This window comes from Cornus florida, unplaced genomic scaffold, assembly GCF_030987335.1.
Source record: "Cornus florida cultivar Cherokee Brave unplaced genomic scaffold, ASM3098733v1 CherokeeBrave_3.0.0_Hap2_Chr09, whole genome shotgun sequence".
Lineage (NCBI taxonomy): Eukaryota > Viridiplantae > Streptophyta > Magnoliopsida > Cornales > Cornaceae > Cornus > Cornus florida.
This window is the reverse complement of record NW_026775579.1, coordinates 56,498,922-56,521,075: the sequence shown is the minus strand read 5'-3', so window position 1 is coordinate 56,521,075 and position 22,154 is coordinate 56,498,922. Positions and strand designations below refer to the sequence as shown.

The following is a 22,154-nucleotide window of genomic DNA, read 5'->3' as shown; positions in this document are numbered from 1 at the left end:
GCCTTAGGGATGACGTATATCTCTAGAGGTCACTTTCCTTCTTTTTGCTTTCGCATTTTGGATCCGTTTCGGGTCATCACAGGACACACTGGGTTGAAAAATCTAGGGTCGTCACAGGCAAGAATGAAACAATAGGATTTTCAAAAACAAAAAATACACGCAAATGGTGATTTTTAGACAAATTACTGATCTTGTGAGACAAAAATTGCTAGTTAGGAGTGTGAAGGACTCACCCATGGCATGCCAGCTGATGATCGAATGGGAGTTGCCGGCATCGTTCATCCTTCCTCCAACGGAGCCGCCTGACTTTCCACAGTAGGGCTCTGCTCTTTCACTGGCTTTACACCAGAATGTTTTATGTCCTAGACACGCACAGTCTATAACCCTAGACTAGAAGTGTCTTGGTCTTGATTTAGGCCTGGCTCTGTTAGATTTGTATGGTTGGGCTTTGTCCACATTTTGTGGACCAAGGTCTATTGTCTTTGTAACCACTTTTTAATCTATTCAACATTTACTTTCCGAAAAAAAAAAACCCTAGTATGCTCTTACAATTTTACATCAAATTAACATGTAAAAAATGGGGAAAAACATTAAATTGATTACCAAATTAAACGAATATGCAAGTTAGACAACTCTACCTCAAGAAAGCCCAAAAATCCCAAATTTTGAAATCACCAAAATCACCTAATTGTAAATCTGCTTCGATCAAATTGAAGCCCTCGTCGAGCTTTACAACTTTGCCTTCAATAGCAAAGTTCAAAACATGAAGGGAAAAGGAGAATCGGAGGCTTGAAGGCTTAGATATATATATATATATAGAAATAATATAGAGAGAGAAACGAGGGGTCTCGGTTGTTGTAAGAAGAAGAAATGGGCCACTTCAGATTTTTATGGTCCTTACACGAATATATGGTCAATGTGGGGTTTACCTGACCCACTAAAATAACTAAAAGCCTTATTTTGCATACATACATAATAAACATGTTACAAATGTAAAATAAAACACACAACCACATATAAACATTCCAAATAATAAAATATGAAATGTAATGACTTCGAAAACTAGCCCCGAGCACGAAAAATCTGAGTGCGGGACCCACACGGGACCTACCTGCCTAAAAATCCAAATAATTCCTAAATAACTTAAAATACATTTCTAAGGGTTCTAAACTCAAATAAATGCCCCAACCCACTCTCAGGACCCTCGTGGCATGCTAACTGGTGCGTGGAACGCAAAACGAGGCGCAAAAATAAATAAATTCAAAAAATCAAAAAATACAGAAAAAATAAAAAATCGAGAAACGTTATAGTTCATTTGTGATTGTTGATTGGCTGGTGATTTGGTAGGGATAGGATTCCAACTTCCAATGTTGGTGGTGGTTCATTCTCGGGAATACTGTGTTGGTGGTGGTTATGGGTTAGGATGGTGGTGGTGGCAACAATGATTGTGGTGATGACGGTGGTTATCGGTAAGAGCCCAACCTCAAACACCATGATCACTGACGCCGACGGTAAACTCTAAGCATCAATGAGGAGTAAACCGGTGAGAGTCCAACCTCAAACTCCATGATCGTTGGCGTTGACAAAAAACTCTAAGCATCAACAAGGAGTAAACCAGTGAGAGACCGATCTCAAACTCCATGACCGTTGGTGAGAAGCTCTGAGCATCACGACACAATCGCAGTGAGCAAACCAGTAACTTATCATCATACAGACCCAATTAACTAAATCGTGAGCATCTTTAAAGACCCAAATCAAGAACTTCATTGAAGACCAGCTGCTGGCTACTGAAGGTTGTGATATGTCGGCATTTTCTTCGACTGTGGAAAAACTAGAATGTAGAAGAGAGAGCCTTATATGTAAAGCCATGTTTGTCAGTAAAATAAGTAAGGTGATAAGGTAATGCTGTGTTGTCATAATGCTATTGGATTGTTAAGATTTTTTTGACACATCAGCAACTAAGTTCAAGACAACACCAAAACGACGTCTTTCCATTAAAGGGTAATATTGTAATCCTTTTTTTTACGGTGCTGGAGACTCACCTACTGTCCGTAAATGTAACTTTATCATAGTTTAAGGGGACACTTGTTAATTTAGGGGGGTTTTGTGCAATTGTTTGAAAGTTCAGGAGGGTTTATGCACTTTACCCTATAAGATAAGAGGCAAGTGTTATAAGATGGTAGTTTCGAAATTATGAAAATATTACTTACTTACTATTCTTTCCCTCCAAATCTATTCAATTTTTGAAGGATATCATATGAGGGATTTTGAGGGATAAATATCCTTCCAAATCTCTTTCAATCATTTCTTTCTCTCAACTAAAAGTTTTCCAAACATGATTTTCACTATTCTTTCTTTTATTTTCTTTTCAAATCCTTCCAAATCACTCAATCCAAATGAAGCCTAAGGGTATGTTTGGAACAATGGAAAAGAAAAGAAATGATAAGATTAGTTAGGAGAGAAAAGAAAAAAAGAAAGAAAGAAAAAAAGAAAAAGAAAGAGAGGATTTAGTTAACTACTTATCATGTTTAGTTGATTAATAAAGAAAAAGAAAGGAAATGATTCATGTTTGGGGAAAGAAATGAAATGAAAGTATTATAATGAATTTATTACCGTACCATTTTTCATAGATTTTGTTTTTTATAAAAATAAGGGGAAATTTGGTATTAATAAAGTTTCATTTAAAAAGCTAGTTTTTCTTTTCATTTCCTTCCATTTCTTTCCATTTTTTGAAGGATAATAAAACTAACACATCATATATAATTTGTTTTAGGTGTGGTGGTGTTTCCCGAGTGGTAAAAGGGTCAAGCCTAAAGTACACGTACCCACCCTATTGCTAGGCTATATATATATATATATATATATATATATATATATATATATATATATATATATATAATTTGTTTCCTTCTAAATCCCTCCATTTCCTTTTTTTTTTCTTTAAAAATTCATACCAAACACAACATTTGATTTCCGTCAATTACCTGTGTTTTTTTTTCTTTTCCTTCCAATACCCTCTAGGCCGAGTTTGGTTGGAGGGTAATGTAAGGAAAAGAAAAGAAAGAAAATAGAGGGAAATGTAATAATATGTTTGGTATGGATTATAAAAGGAAAAGAAAGAAAATAGATAGATTCAGAAGGATACAAAGTAGGCATGATGTGTGTTAGGAGGAAAGGGAAACAAATGCTAGTATTTTTAATGAAACTTTATTAATATAAAATTTGCCCTTATTTTTTTAAAAGATAAAATTTATATAAAAGGGTATAGTAGTAAATTCATTAACACAATTTTCTTTCATTTCTTTTCTACCAACCAAACGGTAAGTCGTTAACAATATCTTCTCATTTATTTTATTTTCTCTCCTAACAATAAGTACGATAACGATGAAGAATAAAAAAGTTTGAAAAATTCTTAAATGACATTTTTAAACTAATCATTATATTTTGCAGCATATTTTTATATTTTTGCTTCCAAAAATCTTGCATTGTAACAAATGAATGTTACCAAACATATTTCTGATTATTATTTAAAACACTTTATAAACATAACACTTGTTTTTGTTTCGGATTAAAACAAAAATGTGTACCAAATATGTCCCAAATCTTCCTTCTTATAATAAAAATTTAGATAGTAATGAATATAATTAAATTACACCAATTGATATGTTGAAGAGCACAAAAAAAAAAGGCGGCTTGAATTTAAAATAATTTTTTTAAAAAATTAAAACTGTTAGAATACAAAATTGACAAATACAACAGAATCTATCAAGTAAAGATCATCATTAGATTCATTGCAATTCAACACAACCCAAATTTATCAACTATTGATAATCATTAGAGTCATTACAATTAAATTATAAAAAATTGTAGTGCAAAGTATCATAAAATAATATTTAATTTCCAATATGACGTTCTTGTTGTAGTTTATGAAGACATTCATCTGTTGTTGAAACACACGAAGTGTGAGGGTTCGCATGGCCTTCTTACGACTGTAATGGGGTGGCCCACACATTGAGCACCATAATTTGGTAGGACTAGGAGTAGTTAAAAAATTAAATTGTGATTGAAATGCGTGGCCTCAATAGTTTCTGGATATTGTAAACTATTATTATTGATAGAGTTTTTTTTTTAATATCAGTGGGGTTAAAACAAGTGTCCCATTAATACAATGAAATTATATGAAAGTAAATGAAACCTTATACTCAAAAGATAGAAGCTATCGTGTTATTTGAGTAGTTGAATTGTTTTTTATATTTGGAAGTTTATGTTCTAGTCTTGCATGGTAGGAGTGACAAAGTTTGACACAATTTGTCAATATTATTCGAACACGACACAAATTAAATAGATATAAATTGACATTAATCTGTTTCATCAATCGTGTCGTGTTTGAATTGAAACAGTTCAACTCGTATAATTCGTTTAATTATCATAAAAAAAAAAAATTATATTTAAATTTTAAAATAATTATCTAAACTTTATTTTATAATTTACCCTTTTGTAGACCAGAGACTATTTATAAATTTGATTAGATTGAAACTTATATTTTTTTATGATTTATTATTCGTTTGGGTATTATTAATAATTTAAATAATATAATTTTTTATTTTAGTAAATATGTCATTAAGCGAATTATACGTGTAACCCATTTAATAAACAGGTCGGATTATTATTGAGAGTTTTTGACACGAATATTAAACGAGTCGTATTCGAATTGACTTATTTAATAAAATATTCTTAAATTGACACGACACGACAAGACATAATTATGACCTGCAAACAATAATCGACATACCCTCATCCCTCTTCATTCGCTCTGGCCACTAACCCCTCACCTTATTGTCATAAAAAAAATAATTAATAATAATAATAATAATATAATATACTCAAAAAATACCATTAGATTACACTCAAGCCCACACCGGACCTCGACTTTTTAGTCTCGACTCTCGAGTGGTGATAAGATGAGATTAGATGGACTACATAAAATTTATGTGACCACTATTTTTTTTTTTTGTTTTTTGTTTTTTGTTTTTTTCCATTGTGAATATCATTTCCAAAACCTTAATGCTCCCCTTGCTTGTATAGTTGACTTTATGAGCTAATATCTGTAATGCCATATTACTGTTTTCAATTTGAAATATTTTTCTCCATTGACATTATTACATTTTTGGTAAATTTCCCATCAATTGCTTTTTATTACATTTTTGGTAAATTTCCGATCAATTGCTTTTCAAAATAAAAGATCCAACGTATGCACGGCTGAGGCCACCCCTTTTTTACTATACCTAATTTTAGACTACCCAAATATATATATATATATATATATATATATATATATATATTAACAATTTCTGAATTCTCCCTTAAATGTACGACACTTTCTCATTTTTTAAAGTAGAAGAGTGAACGTGAGTAAAAGTCTCATCGTTTTAAAAAAAAAAAAAAGAGTTGACACATGAAAAAACACCATTCACTCTTACAGAGGTATCACTTTTTGTGCACACAAGTATCATTTTTTGTCCATCAAGTATCACTTTTATTCATATAAGTACCATTTTTTGTGTATCAGGTACCACTTTTTTGTGCAACACAAAAAGTAATACCTGATGATAAAAAATGATAATACTTATATGCCTAAATGTGATACGAGAATAAACAATAATTTTTCATATCTTTATTTTTTAAAAATTATAAAATTTAAACTTAATTAAATAATAAATATAAATCATTAATACCGTTTATATGTAATAATTTTAATAAAATACACGTAGCGTGAGGTTCTTACAAAAATAACGGACGATATGAAATAATGTAGCAATCTTTAGGGCCAGAGACTGTGGGACAAAAGACCCAGCGGTGGGCCTTTCCCACATGCTACTTTGAATCAATAATAATGATAAACACCCTCCACAACAAAAAAGCGATGCGGCGACGTTTTTGAATTTTTGTGTTGTAAGTTTGTGAAATGTTTGCAACAAATATATATGTATATAATACAGAAAAACTATGAATCGTTTTCATTTCTTGTTTGTTTTGCCAAGAAAAGGTGATAAAGAAAGCAAAAGCAAGAAAACAAAAAACCAAAAAACGGAAAAGACAAAATCAGTACATTGTCACGTGACGGTCACGTGATCAATCTTATCCTCAAGGATTGTATAATCCAAAATGCAAGGACAAACGACCACCACTTATTCGACAGGTGTCAGACAACTCCACTTTTTATTCCAATATCTTGTTAAGAACTTGGGTCCCACAAAGAAACACCCACACACACCACCACATGATGTGGTAGTAGCTGTGACAATGTACACTTGAATCATCATCACCGTGAAAGGGCTCGGCGGAGGACATGAGCCAACAATCCGGGTGCACTCAGGTGGGGCAAGTGGCCCTCCGTGTTCAACATCTCCACTGTGTTCCGCCCGCCGAGGTGGCTCTTCAAGTAGGCCGCCACCGATTGTGGCACGGACACGTCCCTCGCGGTCTGAATTATGCAACATGGCACTCTCACTAGCCCTAAAACCCCCCTCAAATCACTATTGAACACGGTGCGTGACACGAACAACGTTATGTCGGGCCTCATGTTGAATAATGTCCGGCTGAATTCCCGGACCACCGTCGGGACGTCCGCCCCGACCGCTAGCGGAGCGAAACCCTTCACCCACGCCTCGTAATTCATCTCCATGGCCGAAAACACTTTCTCAATTTCACCTTGCTCGAATCCACCATGGTAATCCCTATCATTTAGAAACCTGTCATTTCAGCTAAATTATGAGTACACAATCTTTCTAGAAAACTGTTTTAAAAAATTATAAAAATATTGATGACATGGCATTACATCAATCGGTCATCTTTATTTCAGTTATGTTTTGCTCACAAAATGTATATATATATGGAGTAACATTTTTTTTAGTCACTGTCATTTTATGTATTCATAGTGTAAAGTGAATGTAGCAAAATAAAATTGAAAGTAAGAAAGACCATCCATGAGATTCTTGCTTTTGCGTTTCATTTTCACTACTTTATAACAAACCAAAATGGATGATATTTTTCATTGTGTACCTCGGAGATGCTCCGATGAGGACGAGCTTAGTGAAGAGCTCCGGCCGGCGAATGGACGCTAAAATTCCGATCATGGCGGAGACGGAGTGGCCGACGTAGGCGCACCGATCGACGCCGAGGGCGTCGAGTATGTTGAGGAGGTCATCAACATAGGGATCAAGAGTGGTGTATCGCCGGAAATCGAAGTAATCGGGATTGACACTGCCGGCGCAAATGAGGTCATAGAGGATGACACGGTAGTAAGGGGTAAAATAGGGCAGAATGCGCTGCCACGCCGATTGATCGGTGCCGACACCGTGGGCGAGGACGAGGATTTTCTCGCCGGAGCCGATCACCCGGACGTTCAGGGCTTCCAATAGGCTTTGACCCATTTTGCAGAAAAAAAAAAAAAAAAAACCAGAGAGAGAAAGTGAAGGAGTGGTGGGTTGGTTTTCTATATGTCTGTGTGTTTTGTTCATATATGGGTCAGTGATTCTAAGTTTGGTGTGGGTATTTATAATGCCATGCGAGAGAGTTTTAATCTCTGCTTATAAAGTTTGGAGTTGGGTCATACACAGTATTTTGGATTTTAATGCTACGATGACAGGGGATATTTTATTTGTTAGTGTGACAGCTGAATCTGGAAGGTTGGTATTGTGGTAGGTTGATGTGAGTGTGTGATATTTCACATCGAGTGTGTGTTTGTATTAACCATGATCAAACTTGGTGTTTGGCTTATTTTGGTCGTGGTGGCTTTGTTCTGTAGCTAATTTTCTAATCAGCAGATTGTGATGTGGCTTATTTTAATATTTAATGCGGTTGACAAATTATATATATATATATATATATATATATATATAAAAGAATTTCTGCCCATGGAAAGTTTTGGAATGAAATTGACAAAATCAATTTGGAAACAATAACTTGAGAATCTTGACAATAAATAAGCACTCATTGTAGTCGGACCCTATCTTATCTTTGTGATAATGCGATATAATTTTAATAATGATATACAGAGAAGTTAATTTATGCTAATCTTGAAATTTTGCCCCAAATATTAACTGGTAGTTAATTAGGATTATAAATTAATCCAACTGTTAATGAATAATTTAAATTTGGCTGGAATTCTTTTACTAAGCAAATGAATTGAGTTTGAAGTAAATGAGCTATATGTCCAAAACTCAGCCCATGAGACAAGTGAATTATTAATGGACATGTATTTATGAAAACCTTCAGTCAAAGGATAATGAACATGACTTGTTTATTAGGAATTATTTAAATTTAATTAATCTTGATATCATACTCAAGATTGAGCTTCAGCTCAATAATGAGCTTGATATTATCTTTGAAATGGACTATACTAGTCAAAGAAGCCGAGCTCGATGACCAATGTTTAAGCTGAGCTCGAGCTTCGCGGGCAATATCACAAAATTGCATATGAAGTATTTTGTTACATAGAATCAAAAGAGTTGCACGATGGAAGGTATGCGAAGTTTGATATAAAAATAGTTTTTTAGTGGGTGAATATGTTTTACTTACTCTTTTATTTAATTTTTGTTTATTTTAACTCTATCGAAATAAATTTAAAATTAACCTACAAAGTAATAAATAATTTACAATTAAAGTAAATAAATTTTGAGAAATGATATCAAAGTTTTTTGTGCATGAAAAAAACCTTGTCGGAAGAAAGCTGACCAATCGAGATAAAAATCACAAATACTTTCGCAATCTCGAACGAAACATCCACTAATCTTCGAAGTAAAGTACAATGAACTTTTACTCATGCTCACACCCACCCCATTGTACCCAATAACTAGTTGTTGAACATACCAGGTTGACTATCGCGACTCCCCGTCCGAATGCTGGAGACTTCAGGCTTACTCTCTAATCCTTGTAGAAGGGTTGCTGGTAGATAATGAATTCTCCGTTGAATGCTTTGACTCCTTCTTAGTGTGATCGATTTCTCCTTCCTTCAAATTTTGAATTTTGCGAAGGTAAATCAAAACCTTATTGTTCTAAATGGAATCTTCAATATGTTTGAACTCCGGTTAGGTAAGAACATTACCCTAAAATCACTCAAGTGGAATAGTTGTACTCTCAAGTATATAATAATATACACAAAAATCAAGGAAGATTTTCTGTCAAAAATACTTAAAAAAAACTCTCAATAGCAAAACTATTTTTCTCTTTAAATCCGTAATCAATCAAGAGAGAAAGAGAGAGTTTATATAGACTAGAGATTCATCAAAATATATGAAAAAATGTTTTAAAATCGTACAAAGACTTCTCTAGGAGTTTTGATAAAAAGCGGAAACTAAAAAATTACCAAAAACTGAAATCTTGCACATTAGGAAAACACAACCGGTTCTGTTTTAAACGCCACCAGTTGTGTTTTTACTAATAGCAATTTCTGATCACAAAAAAAAACAGTTGATTGTGTTTTGAAAGGCCACCGATTATGCTTTTATTGGGAGTTGTTTTAAGACTTGAGAAAATTGCAACTGGTTCTGTTTGTAAAAGCAACTGGTTGTGTTTTTGCTTAGGGCTAAAAATTGATTTGTTTTGACTCTAAAAAGCTCAATACTTTCACAATCAACCCAAAACACGTAAGTGTAATGTGTCCTCACTCACATACATGTTTTAAAAATTGTTCTCATCGAATCGAAGTATGTGTACATTTATTCCGCTTTCAACATCGAGACTCAAAGTAAAACAAAAATTACAATTTAATCAGACATGTTTTGACATCAAAATTTACCAATTACAAAATTCACATCTCGCAATTATTACCCTAACTTATGTAGTTAAAGCATACTTAGGAATGAAATAACTTTCAAAACGTGTTATTCCATTCCCTTGTACTAGGGGTGGCAATACATGTTCGCGAGTCATAATCGTGTTATGACGATTTAAGGGTATTATACTAAATACCTTAACTTGAACACGACCCATTTAATATTGGTGTCAGAAACCCTCAACATTAACCCAACTTGTTTATTGTTATTATTTTTTTCAACCCGAACTGTTTATTTATTTACTTTTTCAACCCAACCTGTTTATTTAATGGGTTACACGTATAACTCGTTTTATGACCTATTTGCTAAAACAACAAATTATATTATTTAAATTGTTAATAATACTCAATCAAACAATAAATACTAGAAAAATATAATTTTCAATCCAATCAAATTACTAAATAGTCACTGGTTTAAAAAATAGTAAATTATAAAACACGAGTTTAGATAGTTATTTTGAATTTAAATATAAATTTTTTATAGCACGTATAGTTATATGGGTTACATGAGTTGAACCACCTCAATCCAAACACGATACGATTAACTAAACAGGTTAGTCGTATTGACCTGTTTACAACTCAAAATCATTTAAGGTCAACCTAAACTCGTTTAACTTGTGTCATGTTCGAGACGATTAACTAAAAAGTTAGTCGTATTGACTTGTGTACGATTCAAACCCATTTAAGGTTAACTCACACCTGTTTAACTTGTGTCATGTCGCATCGATCCGTTTACGATCCAAACCCATTTAAGATCAATCAAAATCTATTTAACTCGTGTCGTGTTCGATTCTTATTGACGGATTATGTCAAACTTTGCCACCCCTACCAAGGAAGCCTATGTTCCATTCATGTGCTCTTTCCTGCCATCTATCAATTTATCCCTTCTTCCAAACGAACTATTACCATACCTGTTGGCATGTTTTCATAAAGACATATCATCTTGAGTGGTATTACATGATAGAACATTGCACAAAAGTTGTTAATAGTAGGTTTATTTAATTTTTATTACTTCCATCTGTTCGATGTTAGTAATCCACTATTTCATTTTTAAATGTTTCAAATTAGTTGTGCATTTTGAAAAGTCAACGCAAATAAATCTTATCTTTTCATCATTATTCTTTATTTTTTAAAAAAATTTCAAACTTAATAACTATATATATCTAAATGATAAAGGACAAGTTAATAATTTTAAAAAGGGACAATACATTAATTGCATGTTCCTTAAAAATTCTAATTTCTAAACATGAATATCTAATAAGGAATGGAAGAAGTATTATTTATGTCTTTCCGTAGATATTTGATAGGGAAGATATTAAACATGCAGGGAGGTTCAAACGATTATGGAGCCGGAGATAAGCTGTAAGGGATATGAGGATAGCTCCTCCTATATCTCTCTTGTGATGGAGAAGGTAATCTAATGAGTAATGAGTCTCATCACTCATGGTTGAACACAGCAACCCAGGAGATTTGGCCAACTCAAAATATACACCAAAAATTAAATTTAAAGTATTTCTTTGATATACAATCTATCCATTAGTAAGCCGATGCGGGTCTCCATCACCTCTTCTCTTGTAGAAAAGGCATTCAATTTCAGTCACCTCTAACATTCAATTTCAGATCGTGCAGAATTTTGCATCAACACTGGTAATAATTGAAAATCTAGATATTAGCATTAACAATTCATGAAATTATAAAACAAATCAAGCACAGTTGAAGTTATGGTTGTTTCAATTTTCTTCATCTCTCTAATATCTATGTTGTCGTGAAAATTTTAAAAATATATGATTAATGAAGTCAAAAAATATCACTGCACAATCAAATTGCCCCTATTAATTACTGCTAATTGGATCAAATAACTGGTACTTATTATATATGTGTGTGTGTATATATATACACTAATTCTTTAGCAAATGATGACGATGATGGCAATGTTAGTGGTGTTGATGCAACTGAGGATGATGACAAAGATATGATATACAGAACACTCAGCTTATCAGAAATTTAAAAGGAAAAAAAAAAAAAAAAAAAAAGTCAGAGATATTATAACATATATAGGCAGTGAGAGTATCAAAATTCATGATGGTCCAATTTAACTTTTAGGAAGCGATTGCTATGCCACTCTTGATATGCAGTGCTATTGCTCAGTGTGTGGGATACATGGAGTCTCGATCTGTAGCTAGCTATTGGTGAAATAATAATGAGGAAAAGAGTAGGGTCATTGAAGAATCTGATTCAATGTGGGTAACTTGTACCCCCACAAAAATACAAATGCATGGTCCCTCTTTTTCTTGTTGCCGCATCCTTCTCTCTCTCTCTCTATAATTGACAAACCCACATTGCCCTCCCTCTCTATCTCTGTGGTAAAAGTTACTAGTTCTAAATGCATCCTGTCATCAACAAAACCTAGTTCTTCATTTTCAATCCTCCCACCATGTTGAGTTAAGAGGGTGTATGTACCTGTTTTTTGAGTCAAGCTAAAGATGAAAATATCTGAAAAATATGACTAAAACAATACGAGGAATACAAAAGAGTGGATTAAGGGAGAGAAAATCAGCCCAATCTTAGTACTGAAACGATGGCAGAGAATACGAAGTCTGGAGTGTTGACAGAGCCCGAATTCTTTGTGTCCTTATCCCTTTTTGTCTTTGCCACCTCTTTATAGCCCTAGGTCATTTAGGTTAGGCCATGTCCCTTTATGGATCATGATGCCTTAATCTCTATTTTTCCGGTTCCGTTGCCAAGTGTACGTATCTCCTTGAATGACCTAAATAGAGGATAGTTATAAAGGTCCCTATACTTACTCCAGCCTGGTTTTTGCTTTTTCTCCTCGAAATAGGTCTTGCCTTAGCAAGACTTAGTTTTCCATCCTCCATTCCAAAGTCCCTTCTGCATTCCCACTGGCCTCAAAGAGTTCTACCATTACTTTTAGCTGTTTGTTTTCTTTGACAGAATATGGCTTGATCGCATCGAGGTTCAAGGCCCATCGATCGACAGTTTGTGATTTGGTCGGATCAAGGTTCAAGGTCCATCAATTGACAGTTTGTGGCTTGGTCGAATCGAGGTTTAAGGCCCACCGATCGACAGTTTGTGGCTTGGTCGGGTCGAGGTTCAAGGCCCATCGATCGACAGTTTGTGACTTGATCGGATCGACATTCAAAGCCCATCGATCGATAGTTTGTGGCTTGGTTGAATCGAGATTCAAAGCCCATCGATCGACAGTTTTTGGCATGGTTGGATCGAGGTTCAAGACCTATTGATTGACAATTTGTGGCTTAGTTGGATCGAGTTCAAGATCAATCGATCGATAGTTGTGGCTTCGATCAGATCGAGGTTCAAGGCCCATTGACCGAAGGCCTGGGTCCCAAGCCTTATGGGTTCTCATCGACTAGTTGCCTCTGTTGAGCAGGCTAAAGCTTTATCGTCGACCGAGTGTTGGCCATTTTGTCTTCTTGTTATTCTTTTTTAAATCTGGTATTGAGGTGACGTCAACTTGATTAGAATGTTGATGACGTGGCATAAACTACATCCAGAGAGGGCTGTAAGGGAAAAGAATTTTTTTTAAGTGGTTCAGTTTTCGAAAATTAATACAGTCCTCAAATATTGTTATTAAAGAATGATGGAAGATGGGTAGTTCAGTAAACGGACAATTTCTTAGATCTGTTTTTAGCTTCGACATACAGTTTTTTTTATTTTTAATTATCAAAAAATAAAAAATTATTTTACGATAATTGAACAAAGCATGCCCTAAGTAACTTAGTAAAATTGATATAACTGCTCTAAATAGTCTGATTTTAAAAACTGAGTGTGCCGCCTAAATGAAAGAAGATTCCCATTTATTAGACCTCGAACAAGTCCCAAATCATTGACCTCTCAACCCTTCAATCGATTGCAATTGCATTTTGTTTATTTTATTTCTTAAAAGAAGAGTGATATACAAACCTAAAAGACTAGCCGATTTAGATCGGATTACACCCGTGTTATCTGGCTAGGTGGGACCTTTTCAGAAGGTTCAAGTGTTCACACCCAAAGTCACATAATTATTTTAGACAGGTGTTGCTCTCACAATCTGCTTGTATTTTTGCTCTCGCGTTCTGCGTATGTTCTTTCTCCCAATTCAATTATGTGTGGCTTAAATTTTGTCGCTTTCACGTTCACCCCCTGTCATCTGCCTAAGAGGGACCTTCTTGGAGGTATGTGGACACTTTGGCCATCTGAATCGGCTAATTTTTACACCCAACTAGCATTTCTTCATTTTGAAAAAGCAAAACTAAAACCAAAACCATTGTACATGCAATGTGTGCTACCAGATTTTAGAGGCTTCACATTTAATCCCCATAAAATTCGGTGGAAGCTTAAAGACATAGCTTAGGACAATGCTTTGGAACCATACAATAACACCGTAAGCAGGCTGAGGTAAGTAGGAGGTTTCTATCAATGAGATAAAGGCTTGTGAAGACACGTGAAATAGAAAGCTCTGCAGATAAGTTATGGAGTTTGGGCCCCCTGCCCAACACTTGGCATATGTACGTTGAAACAATGACATTGAGTGAGAGAGAGAAAGAGATATCAGATATATATATATATATATATAGAGAGAGAGAGAGAGAGAGAGAGAGAGAGAGGATGGTATGTTGAATGGCTTTAGGGATAGTACAATCTTGTAGGGGCAAGTTTCTATATGGAGTGTGAGTTGGTTTGATGATGAGTCATTGGGCTTATCTTATCCTACTACACTTTTATTCTTCTTTTTTTCCTCTTCACTTTGTAATTTAGTATCCCTATCTATATATATTCCACCCTCATTGGTTTGGAATGACATAGCTGGAGGGAACTAGAATCCTATTCAGTATATTCCCTGTTGTTTCTATCGGTTCAATGTTCGGGTTTATCGGGTTTTGTAATTCAGGAGGGACTCAAGTTGGTTTTCGAGTTGTCCTCTACACATTCGCCCTCTCGAAATGAAATCAAGTTCTTAACTTTTAACTGCGGTTTAGATTGAATTGCAATTTACACGTCTAAGTTCAAAATTTTTTGAGCTGGGCACGAGTTGGGACCGCCCAAATTGTATCCCTAATATATATGCCAAAATTTAGACATTAGTACTAATCTTTGTGTTCACAATTTAGAATCTTTACATGTGATGCAAATTGATGTGTAATTTTATGTACAAGTTTACAAACCAATACCTATTACACACAGAGGCATTTTGGTTGCCAAAAAAACTATGAAGAGTGAAAGTCTATAGTTTGGTAAATATTTTCAGGAACATCACAAATTGACTACTTTGTGAGTTCATAATATGATAATTTTAGATCTAAAACTACATAAATTGATAGTCTGTGAAACTGAATTTGCATTTTTATGATATATGCATCTAAATACATGTGATTCATGCATCCATCTGCGTGTCCATATATTTTTATTGTCTTCTGCAATGGAAATGCTCCATTTTCAAAACTCAATAACTATTGTATTATCTGCTATGTAAAGTCATTTTCATATGAAAAAGTTAGGATAGAAATTCAAACTAGTTTCTACATGCATGCACTTAAAAAGCTTTTTTCACTTTTCTATATATATAAAAGGTGTATCATCTTAATTTCTTCACAGATTATAAATCTTTAGCATATCTTTTGTACGCACTTTATGTTGCATTTGGAACATCGAATCTGCACATTTGATTTAATTTCTAATCCAAACCAATGAATCGATGCTCCCATGTGAAACAAGAGTTATGCGGGGTGCGGAAACAGTCAGTTGATTTTAATTGTGCTTGATTTATGATTGATTAAATTCTATGACAAATTTAAACATCCACAATTACAAATATATGTAAAGTAAAGCAAATTAGAGTTAAAGAGATTGCACCAGGATTTTAGCGAGTTATGCAGGGTGCGGAAACCGTCAGTTGATTTTAATTGTGCTTAACTCCTTTAATGACCTAGATCTGATTATTAGGTCAACTTGCTTGATTTATGATTGATTAAATTATATGACCAATATAAACATCCACAATCACAATTATATGTAAAGTAAAGCAAGTTAGAGTTAGAGAGATTGCACTAGAATTTTAGCGAGTAAACCCCAATTGATAAAATACGTCAATTGTTTGTATGGGAAAAACCTCATGGACTATGCAGTCCAAAGTAAACCAATTCACTATGTTTGAAACAAAGTATACCGAACTTTAACTCTGGCTCACACCGAATCATTCTACACCACACCAACCGCTGACGATCCTTTAGCTTTGCGACTCCCCATCCAACAGCAACTTGACCTCAGGCTTACACTTGATATTTGTAAAAGAGTAGCAGGTAAATCAGACAGCACTCCACGAATGCTCCAACCATTCCAAAGTGTGATTGCCTTTACTTCTGTTCTTCAAGATCTGAACTTGATTGTAGAAAAATTAAATCCTCTTGATCATCCGGAATCTCTAAATCTTCAATATAGCTCCAATTCCAATAAGATAGAGAATAACACAACTAAATCACTCACGAATATATATGTGTGCTCTCAAAAATAAATTCAGAATAATCAGATTTGATTTTCTGAATTTTTCTCTCTCTAAAAGCTTTCTCAAAATGTAAAAGATTTTTCCTAAAGCCATTAATAAACCAATGTATATGACATGATTTATATAGAATCTTAAAAGTCATAATAGCTCAGAAAATATGATAAATTTTGTGTATAGGACTTGGAAGGAAGTTTGGATCAAAAAGGAAACATTAGAAGAAGGAAACTTGGAAATCTGATGCATCCAAGACTTCTTGAACCGGTTCAGAGGGGCTGAACCGATTCAAGATGGCCAGTAAAGAATCCCACAAATTCTTGAACCAGTTCAGCCCCTTTGAACTGGTTCAAGATGGCCAGTCTTGAAACTTAGGTAATTCAACTTGTTCCGAACCTTTTAAAATCCTTTCTAAATGTTCTCACTACCTCTCAAACTTCTTAGAGCGTTGTTCTCATCATCTCGGAGTGTAGTATCCCATGAACACTTGACCTTCTTCAAATCCGCATCCAATCTTCAATCTTTAAAATTTTGAACTGAGAAATTACAACTCGATCGAACTTGTTTTGATAACGAAATGAGCCAATTACAAAATATATATCTCACATCCCAAACATAGTTTTAAGTTCATTTGAAGCACTTTACAAACACATTTATATATATAGTTGCATCACCAAGAGTTCCCTATGAAAGTATTAATTCTATGTTGGATCCCATTTTGTGCTAACACGAGTTTGGTCAATTTTCTGAAAGCATTTGTCAAGAATTTAAAAAAAAAAAAAATATTTTTTTAAGAATTATAAAGAACAGTTATATATATATATATATATATATATATATATATATATATATATGTATGTATGTATTTCACAACACTACACCCATAGAAGTTGCTATGAAGTTGATATGGTCAACTTGGTTTGTAACTCTGAAAATAAAAAAAGATAACAAAAATAAAAGACCTATACAATGACTCTCCTTGATTCAGTTTTTTGAAAAGTGTTTTCTAAAAACTCAGGCTTGTTTGGTTTGTAACGCTAAAAATAGCTCTCAATAACTCATCAACAGAAAACTATTTTTAGAGAACAATCTTTTATAAATCTTTTATTGTTATCTGAAAACAAAAATTTTTATAATTGAGTTTTCAAAAAAAAGAACTAAGTTGAGTTTTTTGTTCAATTTTATGATTTATGAGAATAGAAAATTATTTCCATAATTACAAAAAAACATTTCCATAAAAATGTCTTAAAAATAGTTTTATGTTTTCTGAATTGTTGAGAACTATTTTAACAATTACAAACCAGGCAGGCAATGGTTCTCTAATACATCAGGCAATAGTAAATACAAAATACATATTAGACTATTTGTCACCAAAAAAATAAAAAAATAACTAATATATATATATATATATATATATATATATATAATGGGTGTTTGTCGGCTGTAATTTAACCATCTAATTAATCAACAAACTTGAAGTGAATATCTAATATGTAACTTTATTTAGTTATTTTTTTATTTTTTTGATATATATATAGAATTGTTACTTTCTTTGATATATTCTATATCAAAATCAAATATACTTAATATAGCTTGCCATTGGGCAAAAATCTGTTTAAAAGCAATATTTTCAACATCTTTTTCTAAAACATATTTTGCAATTTGACAATCAACACGAACTAAAAACTTTTGATTTAAAATATCATTTTGAAATTTACTAATGTGTATATATATATATATATATATATAAATATATATTCTTTTTCCTATGAAGAGATACAAAGAGTTATAAGCATGGGTTTTTATTGGATTCCAAGTCAGTTTGTATGAAAAGAAAAAGGGAGGTCCAACTCAATCTTGTATCATTACATGGGAGATTATTACATACAAGCATTTTTGGACATAATGATTTGCACTATATCTATATGCATGTTCTCATATTACCATTTGTTTCCATCTCTTCAACACCCAAGTCTAGCCCCACTTTGATACATGCATTAAGGCAATAAAAAAAGAACAAACAAACAGACATCATCCTCAGCTTGAGTCTTTTCCAGGCATGCGTTTTTAGATGCCACGCCCCCACTTCTTATTCGTTTGTTTGCATCCCCCTTTGTTTGAATGTGACCCATTGTGTTTGTGTGTGCCATTTTCAGACTTCACTTTATATCTATACACACACTAGCTAGGGATAAGGTCGGGGTTTTCCACATGTGAAATTAAGAAAGAATAATCAGACCACTTTCTTCTTCTTCTTCTAGCTGTTTTGTACTATGTCTGGGGAATGCATGTCTGTGGATAACTATGTTGTTTATAATTAAGCCTTTATATATATACCCATGTGTACTCTGATCATTCATTACCAAGTGGAATCAAAGTTTCTAATTTCAAAATGTCAACTCTTTGTTTATATAATATTCACCTAGCTTTCTCCCCTATAATTTTTTCGAACAAGAAACTCAAAACCTCACTTTTGTCCCGGGAATTTGAACCATCCACAAATGATACGGGAGCTAAGTTATAAACCATAAAATTAAGAAAGAACAATTCGATTTGAAGTCGAAAAAGAAAGTCTCGGTCCTAATCCTAGTGAGCTAGTGTTTGCACCCAAATTGGACATCTAGCTTAATGTCACGGGCCTAAAGATTTGGCGCAGCGGCACGGCCCGTGCGGCACCAAGGCGTTGCTTCTACTCGCGCAAGCACCCTAGTCAGCCACCAAGATCTGCCCTCCCGAGAATCCATGCTGATTGGTTTCGGCCTACCTTGGCCTCATCAAGGAAACGGCTCCAACTCCTGACCAATTTGTGCAGGGATGGCCAACTCCCATCTTCATAGTCAAGTCCACGACCGACAAGCTCCTCGAACTGAACCGAGTCGTCCTGCCTGAACTTTGAAGAGGTACCATCCTGTGGTTCTGCACGCCCCTTCCCTGGAACCACTCCCAGTCAATCTCTGCTCTTTGCCAACCAACATGCATGCGTGTCTTCCATACTCATGGCGTCATTAGGAATCACTTCGTGACACTCTCCCACCTGAATCATGCGATGCCCTCGTCGCAGTACGGCGTTGACTCCACTGCGTCCACTCCTTTCCAAAGTCTGCCTCCAAGCGGTATACTTGCCTTCCCACCATCGCTTCCTTGTGCAGCCCTCTGTACTACACTCGCCCAATGATAGGTCTTGGACCAAGGGGACGTCCACTCCTTTAGGACGCGACTCCACGTAATGCCGCCTCTGCGACATCCCGAGCAAATAAGGGCCTCCTCTATTAGGTTTTAGTGACAGAATGTTGCCAGTTGCCCCAAATCCTACTCTGATACCATTTGTCACGGGCCTAGAGATTTGGCGCAATGGCACGACCCTTATGGTACCAAGGCATTGCTTCTACTCACGCAAGCTCCCTAGTCAGCCACCAATACCTGCCCTCCCGAGGATACATGCTAATTGGTTTCGGTCTACCTTGGCTTCATAAAAGGAACAGCTCCAGCTCTCGACCAGTTTGTGCAGGAATGGCCAACTCCTTTCTTCATAATCAAGTCCACAACTAGTGACAAACTCCTCGAACTGAATCGAGTCGACCTACCTAAACTTTGAAGAGGTACCATCCTGTGGTCGTGCACGCCCCTTCCCTGGAACCATTCCCAGTCAATCTATGCTCTTTGCCAACCAGCATGCGTGTCTTACATACTCATGGTGTCGTTAGGAATCACTTCGTGACACTCTCCCACCTGAATCCTGCGACGCCCTCTAGAGTGGACGTCTCTTTAGTCCAAGACCTATCATTAGGTGAGTGTAGTGCAGAGGGCTGCACAATAAAGCGATGGTGGGAAGACGAGCATATCGCTTGGAGGAAGACTTTGGAAAGGAGCAGATGCAGTTGAGTCAGCGTTGTATTGCAATGAGGGATGAATATGTGACACTAAGCTATAGAACCACTATGATAATAAGTGATAAGGACCTAAGTCGCGAGACTCCATCTCGATCGTACCTAGCGGAGGCATGTCACCACCAAGATCAACCCTAACCAGAGTATGGGCAAGTCTCATTCTACCTGACTAGCACTAAGAAGCAACTCTAAGCATTTAAGGTTGATCCCAGCCATGTAGCTTGATCAGCCCTAACCAAGTCTGTCAATTTGTTAAATGCAAGTGATTATTTGTTTGGTAACCCAAGTAAGAGCAAAGGTATGGTGCACACTCTTGATTGGGCTCTCTAAAAATGTAAAGAGCCACATCGGCAAAAGGTGTTGATATAGCTCTCCACAAATGTGACCACCCTAACTCAACCAGTATGGCTATAGTTATTTGGCTCTCTACAATTGTAATTGAGGTTTTTTTTTTTTTTTAGTAGGGCCCACGTGAAAAGGAGAGAAAGATTAAGAGAATTTTCATAAATTGAGACATCATTCAATTTTTTAAAATTTTAAAGCCTTTTGCCTTACTAGCAAGCGTGCCAGTTGGCTTTTATTGTGTGGGTCCACGTGTCAACGAGCCCCACACCATAAGGTTGCAGCTTGTTACGGTTGCAGTCTAGCGAGCCATATACCCGTTGCTTTAAGACTCAATCTTGGCACATTATAGAATGATCTCACCAAACTCTCCAACTTCAGGAGGCCAATACTTTCGTGTTAAAAGGCAATCTACTCCAACAACTTTCTTTGTGGCGATCTTGTGGGCAAGTGCGATACACTGACAGACTATGAGTGCACGATCCCACATCGCCTAGGTATAGAAAGGGGAAGTGCTATATATATAGGATTGGTACACACTAAATAGTATGGGGACTTTTGGGATAAAATTTAAGAACAAAATCATGCAGGCTCGGGCCAAAAACGGATAATATCATATCATGTGATGGGAGTGGGTCATTACAAATGATATCAAAACCTGATCCCACAGCCAAAAGTGTGTCCAAACAAAGACATTGGGCCTCTTTTTATCAACACAGTGTATTTTAACCTTGTAACACTTAGCTACACTTAGCTACATTAATTACAATTGTCAATCTTGTGAGGCTTCTTAGTTTAGTTCTCCTTTTCATTACTCAAGTTTGTAACAGGGACTAGGATCCTGCTGTAAATGGGTCCTGCTATATCCAAGTTGTGCAAATACCGTTGTTTAAGGTATGTTTTAAAAAAAAGGTAATTTAAAAGTAAAACGGATAAACCAACGGCCTTAATGGTAAAGTAAAAAAAAAAAATAATAATAATAAAATAAATAAAATAAAATTCAAAATAGAAAACATTAAAACATTCCGTAATTGCCATATAATTTGTTAGGATACATCCTATATATATATATATGTATATATCCATTACCCATGCTCTATTGGTCTTGGTGGTGCAATCTGGGAAGAAGGGGAACAAATATTTAAGAGATAAATTTCAAGAGTAGAACACATCAAGCACTTTAACACTAGATGATATATAACTAAAATTGAACACAATTAAACCGATTGGATCAATATCTTCTATTTTAGTTTTATTTTAATAACTTTTTAAAATGTTCTATTTTACTTTTATTTTAAAAAGGTGTTGAGAACAAGATTAAAATTATTAAGAATAAGATTTAAAAAGTGTTGAGATAAATACAACATTTAAAAATGTTATTGAAATAAAATTAAAATAGAAGATATATATTTTTTTCTTTCTCAAAACGAAGATAAACTTACGTTCATCTAAAGAACCTTATTGACATAAAACTAAAATAGAAAATTTAAAAATGTTATACTGCAAACCCAATTAAAGTGATTTATAAATTTTTAATCTTTTTATAAATACCTTTAATCTTATTGTCAACACCTTT

General features: G+C 34.7%; 1 protein-coding gene across 1 annotated transcript; it reads right to left on the bottom strand.

Annotated features, from left to right (window-relative positions):
* Positions 1-5,991: 5,991 nt before the first annotated feature.
* On the bottom strand, positions 5,992-7,568 carry LOC132274021 (probable strigolactone esterase DAD2). Its single transcript, XM_059775165.1, has 2 exons — positions 7,063-7,568; positions 5,992-6,752 (listed from the first exon to the last, which is right to left on the bottom strand). Exons 1-2 carry the CDS (start codon positions 7,518-7,520, stop codon positions 6,323-6,325), a joined length of 888 nt encoding a protein of 295 aa, XP_059631148.1. The 5' UTR covers positions 7,521-7,568; the 3' UTR covers positions 5,992-6,322.
* Positions 7,569-22,154: the final 14,586 nt, after the last annotated feature.

Coding starts and splice junctions, on each gene's coding strand:
- LOC132274021 (XM_059775165.1), bottom strand. CDS start 7,520: ATGAACAAAACACACAGACATATAGAAAACCAACCCACCACTCCTTCA. Junction 6,753..7,062: donor CTCATCGGAGCATCTCCGAG/GTACACAATGAA, acceptor CTGAAATGACAG/GTTTCTAAATGATAGGGATT.